A 16,793-nucleotide genomic window follows, 5' to 3' on the forward strand; every position below is an offset into this window, starting at 1 on the left:
TCACAAAAATATTTCACTGGTTACAAAGGGAAATAACTCTTACGGACGAATTTACAAAGCCTGTTTATAAATGTCTTACACGCGTGTAACTACATTCATTTACAATGCTTAAACACCTGCGTTTAAGAAAAACAGGCTTCGTAAATTCGGCTCTTGATGTTTACCGTCCGTCATAATCTAAGAAATAAAACTTACTTCCAGCGTTAGCAGGGTTTTGTTTTCTGAAACGATTACATATTTAAAAGTGCTCTTTATGTCCACCTAAAGAGATCCTAGGTTTACTCTGCCCTTATGTAAAATGCCCTTTACCGTCCGTCATAATCTAAGAAATAAAACTTACTTCCAGCCTTGGCGGGGTTTTGTTTTCTGAAACGATTACATATTTAAAAGTGCTCTTTATGTCCACCTAAAGAGATCCTAGGTTTACTCTGCCCTTATGTAAAAAGGGCTTCGTAAATTCGGCTCTTGATGTTTACCGTCTGTCATAATCTAAGAAATAAAACTTACTTCCAGCCGTTGCGGTTTTTTTTCTTCTGAAACGATTACAAAAGCATGAAGAGCCGAGTTTACGAAGCTTGTTTTTCTTAAACGCAGATGTCTAAGCATTGTCCACCTAAAGAGGTCCTAGGTTTACTCCGCCCTAATGTCTGTTACTCCGCACCCCCCCCCCCCCCCCCCAGCCCAAGTTATTATAGACTTGGTACGGCCTTGCAAAGAAAATCCACAAATCTAATATCGTCCTGAATTCTTTCTAGAATAAATGAAGAAACATTTTTATATAAAGGTTTAAGCACGCTGTCCTGGACATACATACACCTCAGCTATCATGACTGTCTGTCCAAGACAGACGGTTAGTGATTAATTGTTAATGATTAGTGAAAGAGAAGTCGGTGTAGTTGCCTTACAACGACCCATTAAATCGTTAAATTCGCTCAAGGTGGGAGCCGGTATCGGGATTTGAACCCAGACCCTACCAGATCACCTAACCACTACATCATCATCACAAACTATCTAATAGCCGAATGTATTTTACACTGCCTAATAACTATAGTTTGCGCCGGGAAAAAAGTAAGGAATGGTTTATTTAACAACGCACTCAAAACATTTTAATTCTGGTTATATAATACACCCCACTGGGCTATTTCTCGTTGCAGCCAGTGCACCACAACTGAAATATGCCTTACTACTAATGGAAAATTGTAGCGGGTTTCCTCTCTAAGGCTATAAGTCAAAATTACCAAATGTTTGACATACAATAGCCTATGATTAATAAATCAATGTTCTCTAGTGGTGTCGTTAAACAAAACAAACTTTAATATATTACATGGTGTAAGACCGACACTAAATAATGTCGTTGCTATAATCTTGCTACATATCTTGGCACCACTAGCTATTGTAATAAATTTGTTTTAACTTAAAAGTTATAACTGATAGTCTGGTAATGAAGCAACTATAAACCTGCATTTAAAACGTTTAGCAAACAAATATGCCAACAGTTAATTCTGAGTAGGTCTAATAAATTTAAACGTCGTTCGAAATTGTAAAAATAACTGATATAGCAATTCGCCTTACAGTCGCAATTTAAAAGGGCATACCCAAGTTTTTAAACACTAAGGCATATTTTTTACTATTAGAGCCGTTTTTGATAACTGAAATCAGACATTATTGAGATTTTATTGTTTAGATTATCCATTTCCGTACATTCGAAGTGTTTTTGATCACCCTGGTGTTTTTAATATCACAAAATGCATTTCTCATATTTTTTAAAAAAGCACGTGCGTCTGAGAAGTAACAGTTATGGAGTCGAGTTTTAGTCTATTTTTAGAGTGTATTTCACCATTCAAAGTCACAGTCTCAGGTTTCACTCAATTGTAACTTTATCCAAATGTGTTACAGGTTTGTAAATTAACTAAACTTAGTGTTAATTTTCACGGGTTGAAACTATGGTCCGTCTCTTTAAATTTGTAATGAAAAAATGCGTTATTATGCGCAGATGTGTTCTGCAATATTAAAGTTATATGAACTCGTACGAACTTGATTAATGGGAAGTGAGTTATTAATAAAAGACAAATGTCTCTACATGTGCTAGCAAGATTTGTCGTTACGACAGTACCAATATCCGTTATCGGTCCCATACAATGATATAGCATAGGACATATGATTAAGGACCACGGAAATTCACCGGCTCTACCCAATGGGCTACTCTTTTCGGTTAACGAGCAGCAAGAGATCTTTTATATGCAGCATCCCACAGACAGGCTATTATTGCTCACTGGACAGAATTAGCCAGCTTTCGCACAGTGCTAGATAAACTTTGGTCTTCACCAAAAAACAGTTTGCCCCTCGGGTTGGAATTGCCTTATCTGCACCTCACAGTGGTACATACCACAGCCTTTGTTACATCAGTTGTGAAGCATTGGCTGGGACGAGAAATATCCCAATTGGCTCAGCGATGGAAATCGACTCTAGACCGACAGCGCGTCATACGAGTCCTTTACCACCTGGCAACGTCCCGCCGCTCCTGGAAAGAAGAGATGATGCCTCTGATAACGACACCACTAGAGCACGTTGATTTATTAATCATCGGCTATGGTTGTCAAACATTTGGTAATTTTGACATTATGTCTTATGCTAGGTTCAGACGATCAACTGCCGTCGTATCCGATTCAAAAAATGTATCGGGTCCGACATTTGCTGCTTGTCTGAGCGCGGGTTACAACTCAAAGTGACGCCCTGATGTTAGGCCGAGGGCACCCGTCGTAAGTCGGGAGTTGGGGAAATTACAACTCAACAGTCAAGTTGGCCAACTTTCTACTGGCAGTTGGTAGTCTGACCCTAGCATTAGAGAGAAAACCCGCTACATTTTTTTCCGTTAGTAGCAAGGGATCTTTCATATGCACCATCCCACAGACAGGATACCACATCCCACGGACTTTGATATATCAGTCGTGGTGCACTGGCTGGAACAAGAAGTAGCTCAAACAGTAGGACAATACACATGGTAATAATTGAGTGCAGGAATTAATTAATTAATTAATTAATTGATTAATTAATTAACGGATGAATGAATGAACGACAAATAAACAAACCCTAGTGTTTAAACAGTACGCCGTATTGTTTTACTATTAAAACACATATTAAATTCTTGTAAGATTATGTTAAGTGTCAAAAAAAGATCGAATTTTGTTGGGGAGATTTCCATGATATTTTAGTATTAATAAATTCTTAGTAGCCTAAATTATTCATGTCGAATCAAAATAAAATATTTCACACCGGTATACATCATTAACATATACATTTATATATACTAAAAACGTTTTTGTTTTTTCCTTTCTTAAATGAAATCCAGTTAAATTCTTAAGGAATAACTTTTAGAAAATTAGGATGTATCTGGAAGGTGTTGGGCGGGGGGGGGGGGGGGGGGGGGCATTATCAGTGCGATGTCTCATGGGATTAAAAATTCAAGGGCCTGAACGGTTCGAACTTGTCAGGAGCAGCTTTCATAATTAAATTTTAAATTTCAAGTGTTCAAATATGGAATTCTCAGCCTTCATAGCACAATAACAGGGCAGTTTTTAAGTGGGTGTGTGGGTGGGTGGGGGCATGGTCCTGCACCCCTACTCCTGATTCGCGTTCTCCGCTATCATTATATTTCGCCTCACTCCATCTTCTATAATAAACGTAATCATAACACCAATAATTAAAGGGATAGACCCTAGTTTCAGCCCATAAAAATACACACAAAGTTTAGTTAATCTACAAACTGCAACACATTTGGATAAAGTTACAGTTGAGTGAAACCTGAGTCTGTGACTTTGAAATGGTAAAATACTCTTAAAAATAGACTAGAACTCGACTCTATAACTGTTATTTCTCAGACGCACGTGCATTTTTTTAAATATGAGAAATGCATTTTCTGATATTAAAAACACCAGGATGACCAAAAAACACTTTGAATGTACGGAAATGGATAATCTAAATAATAAAATCTTTAAGTAAAGTATGATTTCAGTTGTCAAAAACGGCTCTAATAGTAATAAATATGCCTTAGTGTTTAAAAACTAGGGTATGTCCCTTTAATATCAAAGATGTTTTATCAGCTTCTTCATTGATAAACCAAACCAAGATCTCGCCTGAAGCCTACGAACTTTACACATTGTCCCGTTATTGTTTTGTAACCGTTATCGCATAATGCACGTAGACACGGGTTAACGGAACTACACTTATGATCGAACCCCTCACAAGCTAAGGTAACATGGCGGGAGTAGGTCTGGTTCTGCTTATGGTGATGTTCTTCACCAGTTTAGCACTTTGTGAAAATGTGGTCAAACCACAACAGCATACAGTGGTGTACCAGCCAGGAGATATTAGATACTGTTTAGACCCTGAAAATCTCCCGGTACAGACAGATTTGAGGTGCTCCCTGGAAGTGGGTGGGATAACCTGAGGAATGTGCCGGCTGGTCTAATCGTGGCGTACAACTACTCGGAATGCCGCACGACGCACGACGGCCGATTCCTTATTCCTGACGCCGTAAACACCATTCCCCTGAAGACGAGCAACATCGAGACGTTTGCCGAGGTGATCGACCACTGGATTGACTACACGAGCACGACGTCCCACGACATCAACATCGACGCCGGGTTTCAGATCCCACACGTCGGCATCAGCGGCCATTTCTCCTCCGATACACCCGTTACAAGGCGACGCTCCAACCAGACAGTCCGTTACATCCGAGGTTCAAACACAGACTTCTCGACATCGCCGCCAGTTTAGAACTGAACAAGACGGCTCTAGCTCGCTACCAGAGCCAGATCTTAATCCGAGACTTCGGGACACACGTCATTTCAAGCGTCGATGCCGGGGCAGCATTAATCCAAGAAGATCAGCTAAGCAGCGATTTTATGAAGAAGTACGCAGATTCAAGATCCAAGGTGTCTGAAACTGCCAGTGTGTCATTTTTTGTCCGTTTAAATGCGTCGCACACAACGCAAGATTCACAACAAATGATTGATGAATATCGCAAAAGTAGAACAACTTCGAAACTGTTCAGTTACGGAGGGCCTTTATTCAGGGCTGGAAATTACTCGGCAAATGACTGGACTTCCCTCGTGGACAAGGAACTTGTGGCAATAGACAGATCGGGCGACCCACTCACTTTTCTTATCACTCCAGCAATTCTACCAGAACTACCCATTGCGACCCTGAAGGGCCTTCAGAAAAACGTGGCTGCGGCTATCGAACTATACTACGAATACAACACACACAGAGGCTGCACTGATATGCTGTCCCCAAACTTCAACCCATTAGCCAACTTTGACGACGGTTCGTGTGAAGCCCAGCTAACGAACATGACGTTTGGTGGTGTGTTCCAAACGTGCTCTCAAACAGCGGGGTCAAACGATGGAGATGTGTGCAGTGAACTGAAGTTGAACCAGGTGAATCCCAAGACAGGAGAATACTCCTGTTCCGCCCACTTCCAAACAGTGGAACTGCACACGGCGTCAATCTCCCGGTCTAGATCCGAAAAGAACTGTGATTCGTGTTGGCTGTTCTTTGAATGCTGTCACACGGACTATTATCACAGTGGCGCCACCTACACCATGTACTGGTGTTCTGCAAACGGCAAATCATTTCTGAATACTTTTTTCTTCTTCTGAGTACCGGTGATTTTATTGTTTGGTAGTTTTGGTTGTGGTTTCTTATATATAAAAACGTTTTTAATTAAGTATCACAGATGCTACATAACACTAACACCAGTGGATGTTCCACTCAGGTAGATATAGGCTAATCAATATACGAAAAAATCGTTTCTTGAAATATACTTAAGATATCACACAACGCCATGTCATTTTGGCAAGGAGAGAGAGAGAGAGAGAGAGAGAGAGAGAGAGAGAGAGAGAGAGAGAGAGAGAGAGAGAGAGAGAGAGAGAGAGAGAGAGAGAGAGAGAGATATGAATGGTCAGTTTCTTTCACAATTTAGGTTATTGGATGTCAGTCATTTGGTAATCCAGACAAGTAGTCTTCAGAGAAAACCCGCTATATTTTTTCCATCAACATGAATATGTATGTAATGTCAGTATCATAATGTATTAAATACTCTTGCTATTTGTACTCTCCCCCCCTCTCTCTCTCTCTCTCTCTCTCTCTCTCTCTCTCTCTCTCTCTCTCTCTCTCTCTCTCTCTCTCTCTCTCTATATATATATATATATATATATATATATTTATTTATCACACACACACACACACACACACACACACACACACACACACACACACACACAGAGTTATATCAGACTTTCGGTTTTAAAATCCCTGGAGAATGGCAAACTGTATTCCACAAAATAATCGGGGTAATTTCGTACCAAGTTTACAAGTTTATTTATTGCCTTAAGTTTTACAACTCATCAGCATACATAACAAATAATGTATATATACAATATGTACAAATACTAGACAAATACACCACACCACACCATATCACACCACACCGCACCGCACCGCACCACATCACACATACTCACGCAACTCTCTCTTATTATTTTTTCGCTCCAGCCAGTGCACCACGACTGGTACATCGAAGGCTGTTGTATGTGCTATCCTGTCTATGGGATGGTGCATATAAAAGATCCCTTGCTGCTGCTAAAAAAAGAGTAGCCCATGAAGTGGCGACAGCGGGTTTCCTTCCTCAGTATCTGTGTGGTCCTTAACCATATGTCCCACGCCATATAACCGTAAATAAAATGTGTTGAGTGCGTCGTGAAATAAATCAGTTCCTTCCTTCCTCTCTTATTAATATTTTATATTTACAGGTTCTGTCCCTCAAGATTCCGGTTACTTATTTGGCGGGTTCTACACTGATCATGTGAAGAATGACCTAACTGGAGCCCAGACCTGCCCTGAGTATTTCTACGCCAGACAGCTGTCCACAAGCCTGTTCATTTGCATCAGTGATGACTTTGAACAAGGCACCAAGTATTCTTTACCTTTTGCAGGATTCATGAGTTGCAACATCGGACATCCCCTGGCGTTGAAAAGTCAACGAGGTGGAAATTTGGAAAGAAACGCCCCCTCCTTGACTTCCTTTTACCGTATCTCTGGACCATCTGCTTGGCCGAAACATTGTCCCCAAGACTTCAGCAAGCATCTGGACTACTCGGATCAAGGATGCGCCATCAACTACTGCGTTAAATCTGGAGTTTTATCTACATCCGCTTTGCCCCTGGTCCGGAGACCTCCTTTCGTTAGTCAGCCTGCGAGAGTAGGACTTCCCCACAACTACATCATATTTGACCCAACAACCAATACGTGGATAAAGAATAAAGCTGCAATCGAATACCACCAGGAACGTGGAGACTCGGATCCGTCGTACAGACGTGGAGGATTGACCACTGGTGCTACAGCTGGTATCTCCATAGGCGTCACATTGGTCTGCGTTGTCTTGGCGACGATTGTTGTCGCACTGTTTAGGAGAAGGATGAGAAATCGAAAGTATACCAGATCAAGAGAAGAATGTGAAGACGTCCAGACCCAGATCCAGTCGTAGACGTTCGAAGATGTTACAATACCATATTCCATTATATGTAATAGGCTTCCACACACACCTAGAATATGATTTCTACATTTAATTAGTTGCTGATAAGAGACTGAAATCACAGCTACACAAAAGAAAGTATGATGTCAGTAAACAAGGCCGGATCCAGGGAAAGTAAATTCGGAGTAACTAAAGGAGAAATGGCAAATAAACTAACTAGTGAAAAGAACAACCCAATAAAACATTTTAATATAAAAACTGAAAAGAAAGTAAATGAATGAATGAATGAATGAATGTTTAACGACACCCCAGCACGAAAAATACATCGGCTATTGGGTGTCAAATTATAGTAATGCAAACAAATAAAGTGATGATAAACATCAATATAAAAATTCAAGGTTTAAATAAAAAACAGTGTAAAAAACTGTGCAAAAATACAAATATGACAGATAGATACTGACTTTTACTCAAAACTTTAATTGTATCCCGAAGAAAAGGGGATTTGTGCTGTATTAGCCATTCCCAAAAAGAATGTTACACCCCTGCACCACGGTGAGGTTACAGCACACGCAGGGGCTGAAAAGAAAGAGACACTTGAATATATTTCGGGGAGGAAGGATCCCTCGGTCAGCCTCTGCTACGCCAACATTTCTGTCATTAACAACTAAACGTTATACCCCTGCCCTGGACAGACAGAACCAGACAGTTATTGAGATATATGCCCGGACAGAGAACTTAAAATTTAAACTGAAGAATCAAGTTAAAATGAATAAATAAAATAAGTGCTAAAAAGCTGTGTATTTTATTATGATATCAGTTCATATTTTATTTTTGTAAATTGCTAATATAACGTCTTTAATAGCAATTAGCATGGTGTTATTAGCATTAAAATGAGCCTCATACGATATTGTGTATTGCGATTACCTTGGATTGGTCGGATTATTTGCCTTTAATGCTGCAGGTCATCAAAACCGCTTATTAACCGCTATCCAAAACTTATTAAATTTGGAATATCTAATCCTACGAATTTGCGTGTATCGATCATTGTGAATTACACCATATCGCTATTTTGCTTTTTTTTTAAATGTATTTTTATTTAACGATTTGTCAAAAAAAAAGCAGTTTAGTGACATGATTCAAACTGTCCAATAATAGATCATTCCACCGGTTTTCACACAATTACCAAAGAAATATATGTTCAGAAAAGGAAATGACTTTTTACGAAATTTGTTCCCAGTGAAGTAAATGTTTGGCCAAAAAGTAGAGCTCATGTTGCTGGATGCTAAACATTGTATCCGTTCATTCAGGTATATGAAGCAATATTTTAATGCATAATGTGTCAGTTGCCCTGCCATTTAAATTGCCTAGAAATGGAATGTTCAGGAAAGGATAACTTTTTTTTAACGGAAAGTCATTCAATTTGGTCAAATTAACAAAATGCAAAAAAACATTTGGTCAATCTTGATCAACCTTGGAATATGCATTTCTAGGGATATAATGGATCATAGCTGTATTTCACTTATCGTGTTTTTGTTAATTTTGTAATACTGCATATGAGACCGAGACACCTATCAAATTTTGAAGCAATGCTTTCATTATTTTTACGAAGGTTCCTGTACCTATATTTATGAAAAAAAGACACACATTCTGTTTATACATGGTTCCCGTACCTATATTTATAAAAAAGACACACATTCTGTATATACATATACATACATACATACATACACACATACATGCATACACACATACACACATACATACATACATAAACACACTTACGTAAAACGCCAATCCGCATAAATTGCACAAAGTATATATTAGTATATGGGTATAAAATAAAATCAACTCGTTTTTGTAAAACAAAAATTCTTTTTAGTTATCCCACTGACCCAAAACATATTTACTATTTTAACTTTTGTGTAGTGATTATACCCAAAAAAGGTTAATGGACTAATAGTGATAGAAATTCCATTTAAAAAATCTATGGTTCTGCAAACATTCCCCTCGTTCTATTGAACCATTACATAGATATATCATGACAACACCTGTTTTCGATATACAAGCATTATGGCGTGACCTGTTTTCGATCGGATTTACGAAAAAAAAAAAACCCGTCAAATCATACTAAAAGATAACATTTCTATACATTATGATAAAGCGTTAATCTGCAGATTTCCATCATCAGCTAGCTATTGCAGAATACACCTGACAAACGAATTGAATAAAGAAAGAAAGAAGTGTTTTATTTAACGACGCACTCAACACATTTTATTTACGGTTATATGGCGTCAGACATATGGTTAAGGACCACACATATTTTTTTAGAGGAAACCCGCTGTCGCCACATAGGCTACTCGTTTACGACAGGCAGCAAGGGATCTTTTATTTGCGCTTCCCACATGCAGGATAGCACAAACCATGGCCTTTGTTGAACCAGTTATGGATCACTGGTTGGTGCAAGTGGTTTACACCTACCCATTGAGCCTTGCTGAGCACTCACTCAGGGTTTGGAGTCGGTATCTGGATTAAAAATCCCATGCCTCGACTGGGATCCGAACCCAGTACCTACCAGCCTGTTGACCGATGGCCTAACCACTACGCCACCGAGGCCGGTTAACCAATTGAATCTGCACGACAAGACGAAAGGAAGGAAATGGTTTATTTAACGACGCACTCCACACATTTTATTCACGGTTATATGGCGTCGGACATATGGTTCAGGACCACACAGATATTGAAGGAGTAAACCCGCTGTCGCCACTTCATGTGGTACTCTTTTTCGATTAGCAGCAAGGGATCTTTTATATGCACCATCCCACAGACAGGATAGCACATACCACAACCTTTGATGTACCAGTTGTGGTGCACTGGCTGGAGCGAGAAATAGCCCAATGGGCCCACTGACGGAGATAGATCCCAAACCGACCGCGCATCAAGACAGCGCTTTACCACTAGGCTACGTCTCGCCCCCTGCACGACAAGGGGCGGGATTTAGCTCAGTCGGTTGAGTGCTCGCTTGAGGCGCTTGCGTCGCAGGATCAAACCACCTCGGTGAATCCATTCAGCTGACTGGGTGTTTTTTTCTCGTTCCAACCAATGCACCACAACTGGACAAAGGCCGTGGTGTGTGCTTTCCTGTCTCTGGGAAAGTGCATATAAAAGATCCCTTGCTACATTAGGAAAAATGTAGCGGGTTTCCTCTGATGACTACGAGTCATAATGACCATATGTTTGACATCCAATAGCCGATGATTCATTAATCAATGTGCTCCAGTGGTGTCGTTAAACAAAACAAACTTTGTGAACGACAAAACCTTATCACATGATCAGGCCGTATCTCTGCACAATGCAGAGTCGAATGGACATTTGGCAAATTAGTTGTTAATTACACGAATCTCTATCTAGTACCTCCCCTGTAGAAGGACAGCCACTCCCGAGGAGATCCTTTACTGGAGATTGTGTCCCTCTTGCACAATCACAAAGAGGACTGCCACTCCAGGACTAATGCACTAAATCAAACCTAGCACCGGACAGAACTCATTGGAATAGGTACAGCCGTGATGACATGCACTCATGAATCACTGTCAGAACTCATTAGAATAGGTACAGCCGTGATGACATGCACTCATGAATCACTGTCAGAACTCATTAGAATAGGTACAGCCGTGAACACATGCACTCATGAATCACTGTCATAACAGTGGTGATATCAGGTGTTCATTAAATTAATACTTGTTCTGTTGTTTTCCAATTACTATTATTTGTTTTATCTCATGACGCAATGTTTAAAATGGGCAATTTAAATTCCTATCTGCAAATAAAAGTTCCATAATTTATTTTGTCACACATTCAGAAAATGTATTAATACGCTCATAATCATTTAATAAAATGAATAATTATTATTAAGAATCACATGAAATATGAGAAACGTTATATACAATATTTTAATACAAATTGAATTGTTTTTAATTAAAATGAAAATAAATAAAAATCATTATGTAATTTGTTTTCTTGTGTATTTGTGACATGAGGATTAGTGGTGCTTTGGCTCTTGCCAATCCTGAGGTTATTTTATGTTGGGTTTTATACGAAAGATGTATATAATAAATATACCATTTCAAAATCGTATTCGGAAAAAAGAAAGAAAGAAAGAAAGAAAGAAAGAAAGAAAGAAAAACTCAAATGTAATAAGCCTCGAGATATATTAATATTTCCTCCACCAAGATTCGTCTTCAAAATCTCGTCACACAAATATTTCGACGATCGTGTGGTGATTAAATAACAAAATCCCCGAACTTTTTAAATCCCTGCTTCCTTATCACGTGATTTTATTTCCATCTTGCACTTATTAATTACGGTTAACTTGTATGAAACCAGATCCAAAGATGTACTGTCCGATAATCGACGCGTCCGGTGTATCGACGCGGTCGGTGATTCGGCGCACTTGGTATTTTGCGTAAAGCCTCAGCATTCCCAATCTGGAGCACCACGCGGTAAGACGTGTTTGTTTCGCTTGTGCACAATGCACGTTCTTTCGCGGCTCGACTTGGGGATCCTTCATTTCGTTGTTTTTGTCAGCGAAATGAAGTTTTCTACTGGGATGTATGCGGCCATTGGAACTGATTGAACGCTGGAATGCTTCTCGTTTCGACAGTGCACCACCAGGTTGGATTCTTTTTTAGCGAGATTCCTTGCCTCCACGTCATTTCTCCGTCTGACTATGTTGACTTTTTTTTTTTGTGACTCGTATGACGGCCATTCTGCAGAACGCCACGGTTGTTCGCGTTTAGTCTCTACATGTCTGAGCCTGTTCTACTGGAAGATTGATCGCCCCACTCTAAGAAGACATAGGAAGCGGGATCGGCCCCCACTACTCTTTTCTGGACTTTAGTTTTATTGTGATACCATCTCGTATCCTCCGGAGTCGGGCCCGTCCGCACTACTATACCAATCCATGACGACTGGACTATACCCTAGTCTGATTCTTTCTCTCGTTCAGACGGATCCGGCTTCTCAAGATCTGTATTTCAGCACAGCACTACACCTTCAACGTCTATTGACTGTCAATCTAGGGGTTTCTTGACGGGTTGCAACCCATCTCGTCCCTACAAGCTGTGCAGCCTAAAGGCCTTAACGAGGCCACTCACGTGGACATATAGATCGGACTTTAAACTTTTAGGCCTTCGTTCAAAAGTTTTTGTCGAAATTACTTTCTTTTTTAATATTATTAAATAGTCCGATCCTCTCTTCTTTCTTTTATTTATTTTTGGACTATCCTTCTAAAATGCTCCAAATTATATAAATATTCAGCCGAGCAGTCAATTATTTTTATTTTTAGCTTGTAACTTTTTATTTATTAAAAAAAAAAAATTCTATTAACTTTTTTACTAATTGCTATTTTCAAAATTCTACCCATTTTCAACTCTAAACACCTCACCCCCCTCCCTCTCCCTCCATCCCGAGTCAGGCCACCGATATTATCTAATTTCTTTTTGACCACCCGATCTAATCTAGCGACCAAATTTTATGAGTAGAATTTTCTTTATTAATTATATTAATTAAAGATGCGCATCGAAATTTTAAAGGCCCACTATTTAATTTTTGGATGTAAATTTCAAAATTGTCCGCTTAATTTTTTTTCTGTCCCGGGACAAGCCCCTGGCTATCCAGAGACAGGCCCCGGGACGGACATGCTCGAAACTCTAGTGGTATATGAGCATGTAAAAATTATTCGTAATCGCACTTAAAGCCTCAGTCACACTGTCACGGTGTATGGCTACGGTGACCCACAGTGCTTGAAATCGGGGGGGAACCGTGGGTAACCGTAGTGAGTCCGGCGGCAAATCGTACGCATCCGTGATTAACCGTAGATCGCCATGATTGTTTTAAGCTGTTTAACACTTCCGTGGCTCACCATAGATCGCCGCCGGTGAATGCAGATCGTAATGCCACCGTAGTGTAACCTTAGTACCACCGTGCCTCGTCGTAGGACCACCGTACACCCTTCCTTGTCCATCCGTGGCCATCCGTAGTTCACCGTGGGTGTCTACTCCTACGGTGACTTACAGTGACTTACAGCAGCAGTAAGGTGTGCCTACGGCTGCCGCCGTGACAAACCGTAGCACCACCTTCATGGTCCTTAACGACACCGTAGTTGGTCGCAGACAGCGCTACGGTGCACTGTACCCTACCGTGGGGAACCGCAGAGGGGTCCGTAGCAATACCGTGGTCTTCCGTAGTGAAACTGTGGGTTAACGTGGGTTACCGTGGTTCACCGTATAATAATCTTAGCACCACTGTGGTAGACTGTCTTTTTGGACAAAATTGGAGCAAGAGCTACGGTGAGCTACGGTGAGCTACGGTTCATAGCACCGGGACCGACCGTGGGATACAGTGGCCATCATCGGGACTGTGTGACTGACGTTTTAAATATGTTAGGAAGTTGTCATGTTGTCGGTATTTTTAACGAATTACAGTTCAATTCTTTTTTCAATGGTTAATCAAGTATCAACATATTTATTGTTAAGGGTGCAATCAAAATTATTAGAATTATCAATATTTTTATCATAATTTAAAAATGAATAATTTACCTGCTTTCGTGAATATAAACGCGAAGTAGGTCAGCCGTATTAATATTAAGAATGTTAAAACCAGTCTAAAAACACCTTTCCCGCATTTTTAAAATTATAGTAAAGGGTATATTTTTTCGGTTATTTTTACTTAAACTGAAAAGGAAAACACAGGCAAATGCAAACAAAACGAATGTTTTACACCTTAATTGACAGTTATTCCAGTTCACAATTGTTACATTGTTACAAAAAAATAAAAGCGAAATAAGATCCACGTGTGTGCACAATCTACCCGAGAAACAATCCATGTAGGCATCTTAGCCATGCAATGAATGAATGTTTAACGACACCCCCAGCACGAAAAACACATCGGCTAATGGGTGTCAAACTATGGTTAAGTCAAAACTTAGTGATGGTCAACATCAATATACAAATTCAACAGTTAAATAAAAACACAGTGTAAAGAACTGTGTGAAAATACAAATATCACAGATAGATCAAATTAAAATTTAGAATAAAAGTCAGTATCACGTAGAAACTGTAATATAAGTTCTGGATGGAATCGAAATGATTCCACCACAGTTCGTTGTCCAAAAATATTTGTTCTAGTTTCTTTCAGATAATCCAATTCCAGTTGTGGAGGAGACCGCATTTCTGGGGGTTATATTTGACAGGAAGCTATCATTTGTGCCTCCTCTTAAAAATGTTAAAAAGAAGGGCTTAAAAGTTAAATATTTTAAAAGTTATTGGTAATACAGAATGGGGAGCAGACCGAAAGGTTATGCTCCGTCTGTATAGATCTCTTGTGAGGTCAAAACTTGATTATGGATGCATTGTGTATGGGTCGGCACGCAAGTCTTACTTGCAGATGCTAGATCCTATACACAACCAGGGACTTAGGCTTTGTCGTGGTGCATTTAGAACATCTCCTGTAGAGAGCTTGTATGTTGGTGCACAGGAACCTTGTTTGGGTGCTAGACGTGCAAAGCTTTCTCTGCAGTATGCTACCAAGATTGAATCATTACCGAAATATCTTACACATAATGCGGTGTTTGATAACAAATATATGAAGTTATTTGATACAAGGCCAAATGCTATTCGTACATTTGGTCTTCGCATTAATCGTTGTTTTTTTTGTGTTTTTTTGTCGATTTCCAACATTGATTTATCTTAGCCATGCATGGCAATGAACATGTATATATCTGCATTACTGTGCCACTCGAGAAAACGATTCCTAAACTGATCATGAGATGGGTCATGTGTGATTGTTCATTTTCATAATATTTTTAACAATACAAAACAAAAAAGTACTAAAATAATCCTGGGACAATAGTGCAGCGTTTATGGGCTACAAAGTGAGGTCATGGGTGGTCTATAAATAGCAGGGTCAACGATCTACCGTTATTATAATAGTCGCAACGTACAGTTTGATACAGAAAAAGATTTTGAAAAAACCCCAACAAACAAACAAACAAACAAAAAGAAGCGCCATTGTTAAAAATTAGAACAAACAAGGGGTATACCAGAACCACACAGGTCTATGCATTTTCATATGTTCATATATCAATAATATAAGTAATCGACTTCGGTAACTATTTTTGTACTTAGGAAATACAAATATTTATTAGATCGACAAACTTTATTGAAAATATATGTAACTTTTATCCGCCCGGTATTAGAATATGCATCGGAAGTATGGAATGGGTGTTCTTTAGTCAAGGAAGATATTACTGAAAAAGTACAAATAGAAGCCGCTAGATCAATCACGAGTTTGCCTAAATTTGCATCCATAAAGTCTTTGTACTACAAAACTGGATTAGCAACACTTACTTCCAGGCGTAAATTCAAAACGCTGTGCACAATGTTTAAAATAATAAAAGGTATGGCTCCTAAGTTTATGATACACAGTATCCCGCACACAGTTGAACAACGAGTTCCTTACATGCTGAGAAATCGAAATGGTATTTCTTTACACTTTTCTAGAACTAATTTACTTCAATCATCATTTATCCATTTAACAATAAAACTTTGGAACAACCTATGAGTTGAAATTCGAAATTGTCAAAACATAATTTCATTTAAAAAAGAAATAAAACCCGATGTCCCATGCGTTGCACCACAATTATTCATTTGGTAATAGAAGAGAAAATGTAAGAGATAAAACACGAGTGTAGTTATTAAAGGCAGATTTATATCGAGTTGTCCTTAGCACCGATTCTTCGTGTAGTTGTGGATATAATTTCGAGAACAATTTTAATATTTTTCTGTGAATACATTTTATATGAAAGGCAATGACGAACTCTATAGAATTCATTGCAAACGTTTCAGTCAATACATTTACAACCGGTTTTAAATGGTAAAAGTGCTCTAAGTGAAGAAAACAACAAAGAAATATTTGTTCATGTACATATATATATATATATATATATATATATATATATATATATATATATACACACAGTCAAACCTGTCTATGGCGGCCACTCGTGGGACATGACAAAAGTGGCCGCATGGAGAGGTGGCCGCCGTATGCAGGTCATATATAAGTCCGAATTTTTAAAAACAATTACACGTATGTTGCAATAGAACTATTAAGGAGCCATATACATGTGCAAAAACGTAATTAAAAACAAGACACTTTTCTTCCTAGTCGTCTCATCTTGCGGTTAAATCTCTGCAGCCACCAC

The 16,793-nt window shown here is 39.1% G+C and overlaps 1 protein-coding gene across 1 annotated transcript; it reads left to right on the top strand.

Moving 5' to 3' along the window:
• Window positions 1–2,621: 2,621 nt before the first annotated feature.
• Window positions 2,622–7,546, top strand: LOC121381643 (macrophage-expressed gene 1 protein-like). Its single transcript, XM_041510979.1, is given in 4 exon segments — window positions 2,622–2,712; window positions 4,406–4,678; window positions 4,681–5,625; window positions 6,813–7,546. Coding segments are annotated over 4 exon segments (2,043 nt in total).
• The last annotated feature ends 9,247 nt before the right edge of the window (window positions 7,547–16,793 follow it).

The sequence above is a fragment of the Gigantopelta aegis genome, chromosome 9, assembly GCF_016097555.1.
Source record: "Gigantopelta aegis isolate Gae_Host chromosome 9, Gae_host_genome, whole genome shotgun sequence".
NCBI classification, from domain to species: Eukaryota; Metazoa; Mollusca; class Gastropoda; order Neomphalida; family Peltospiridae; genus Gigantopelta; species Gigantopelta aegis.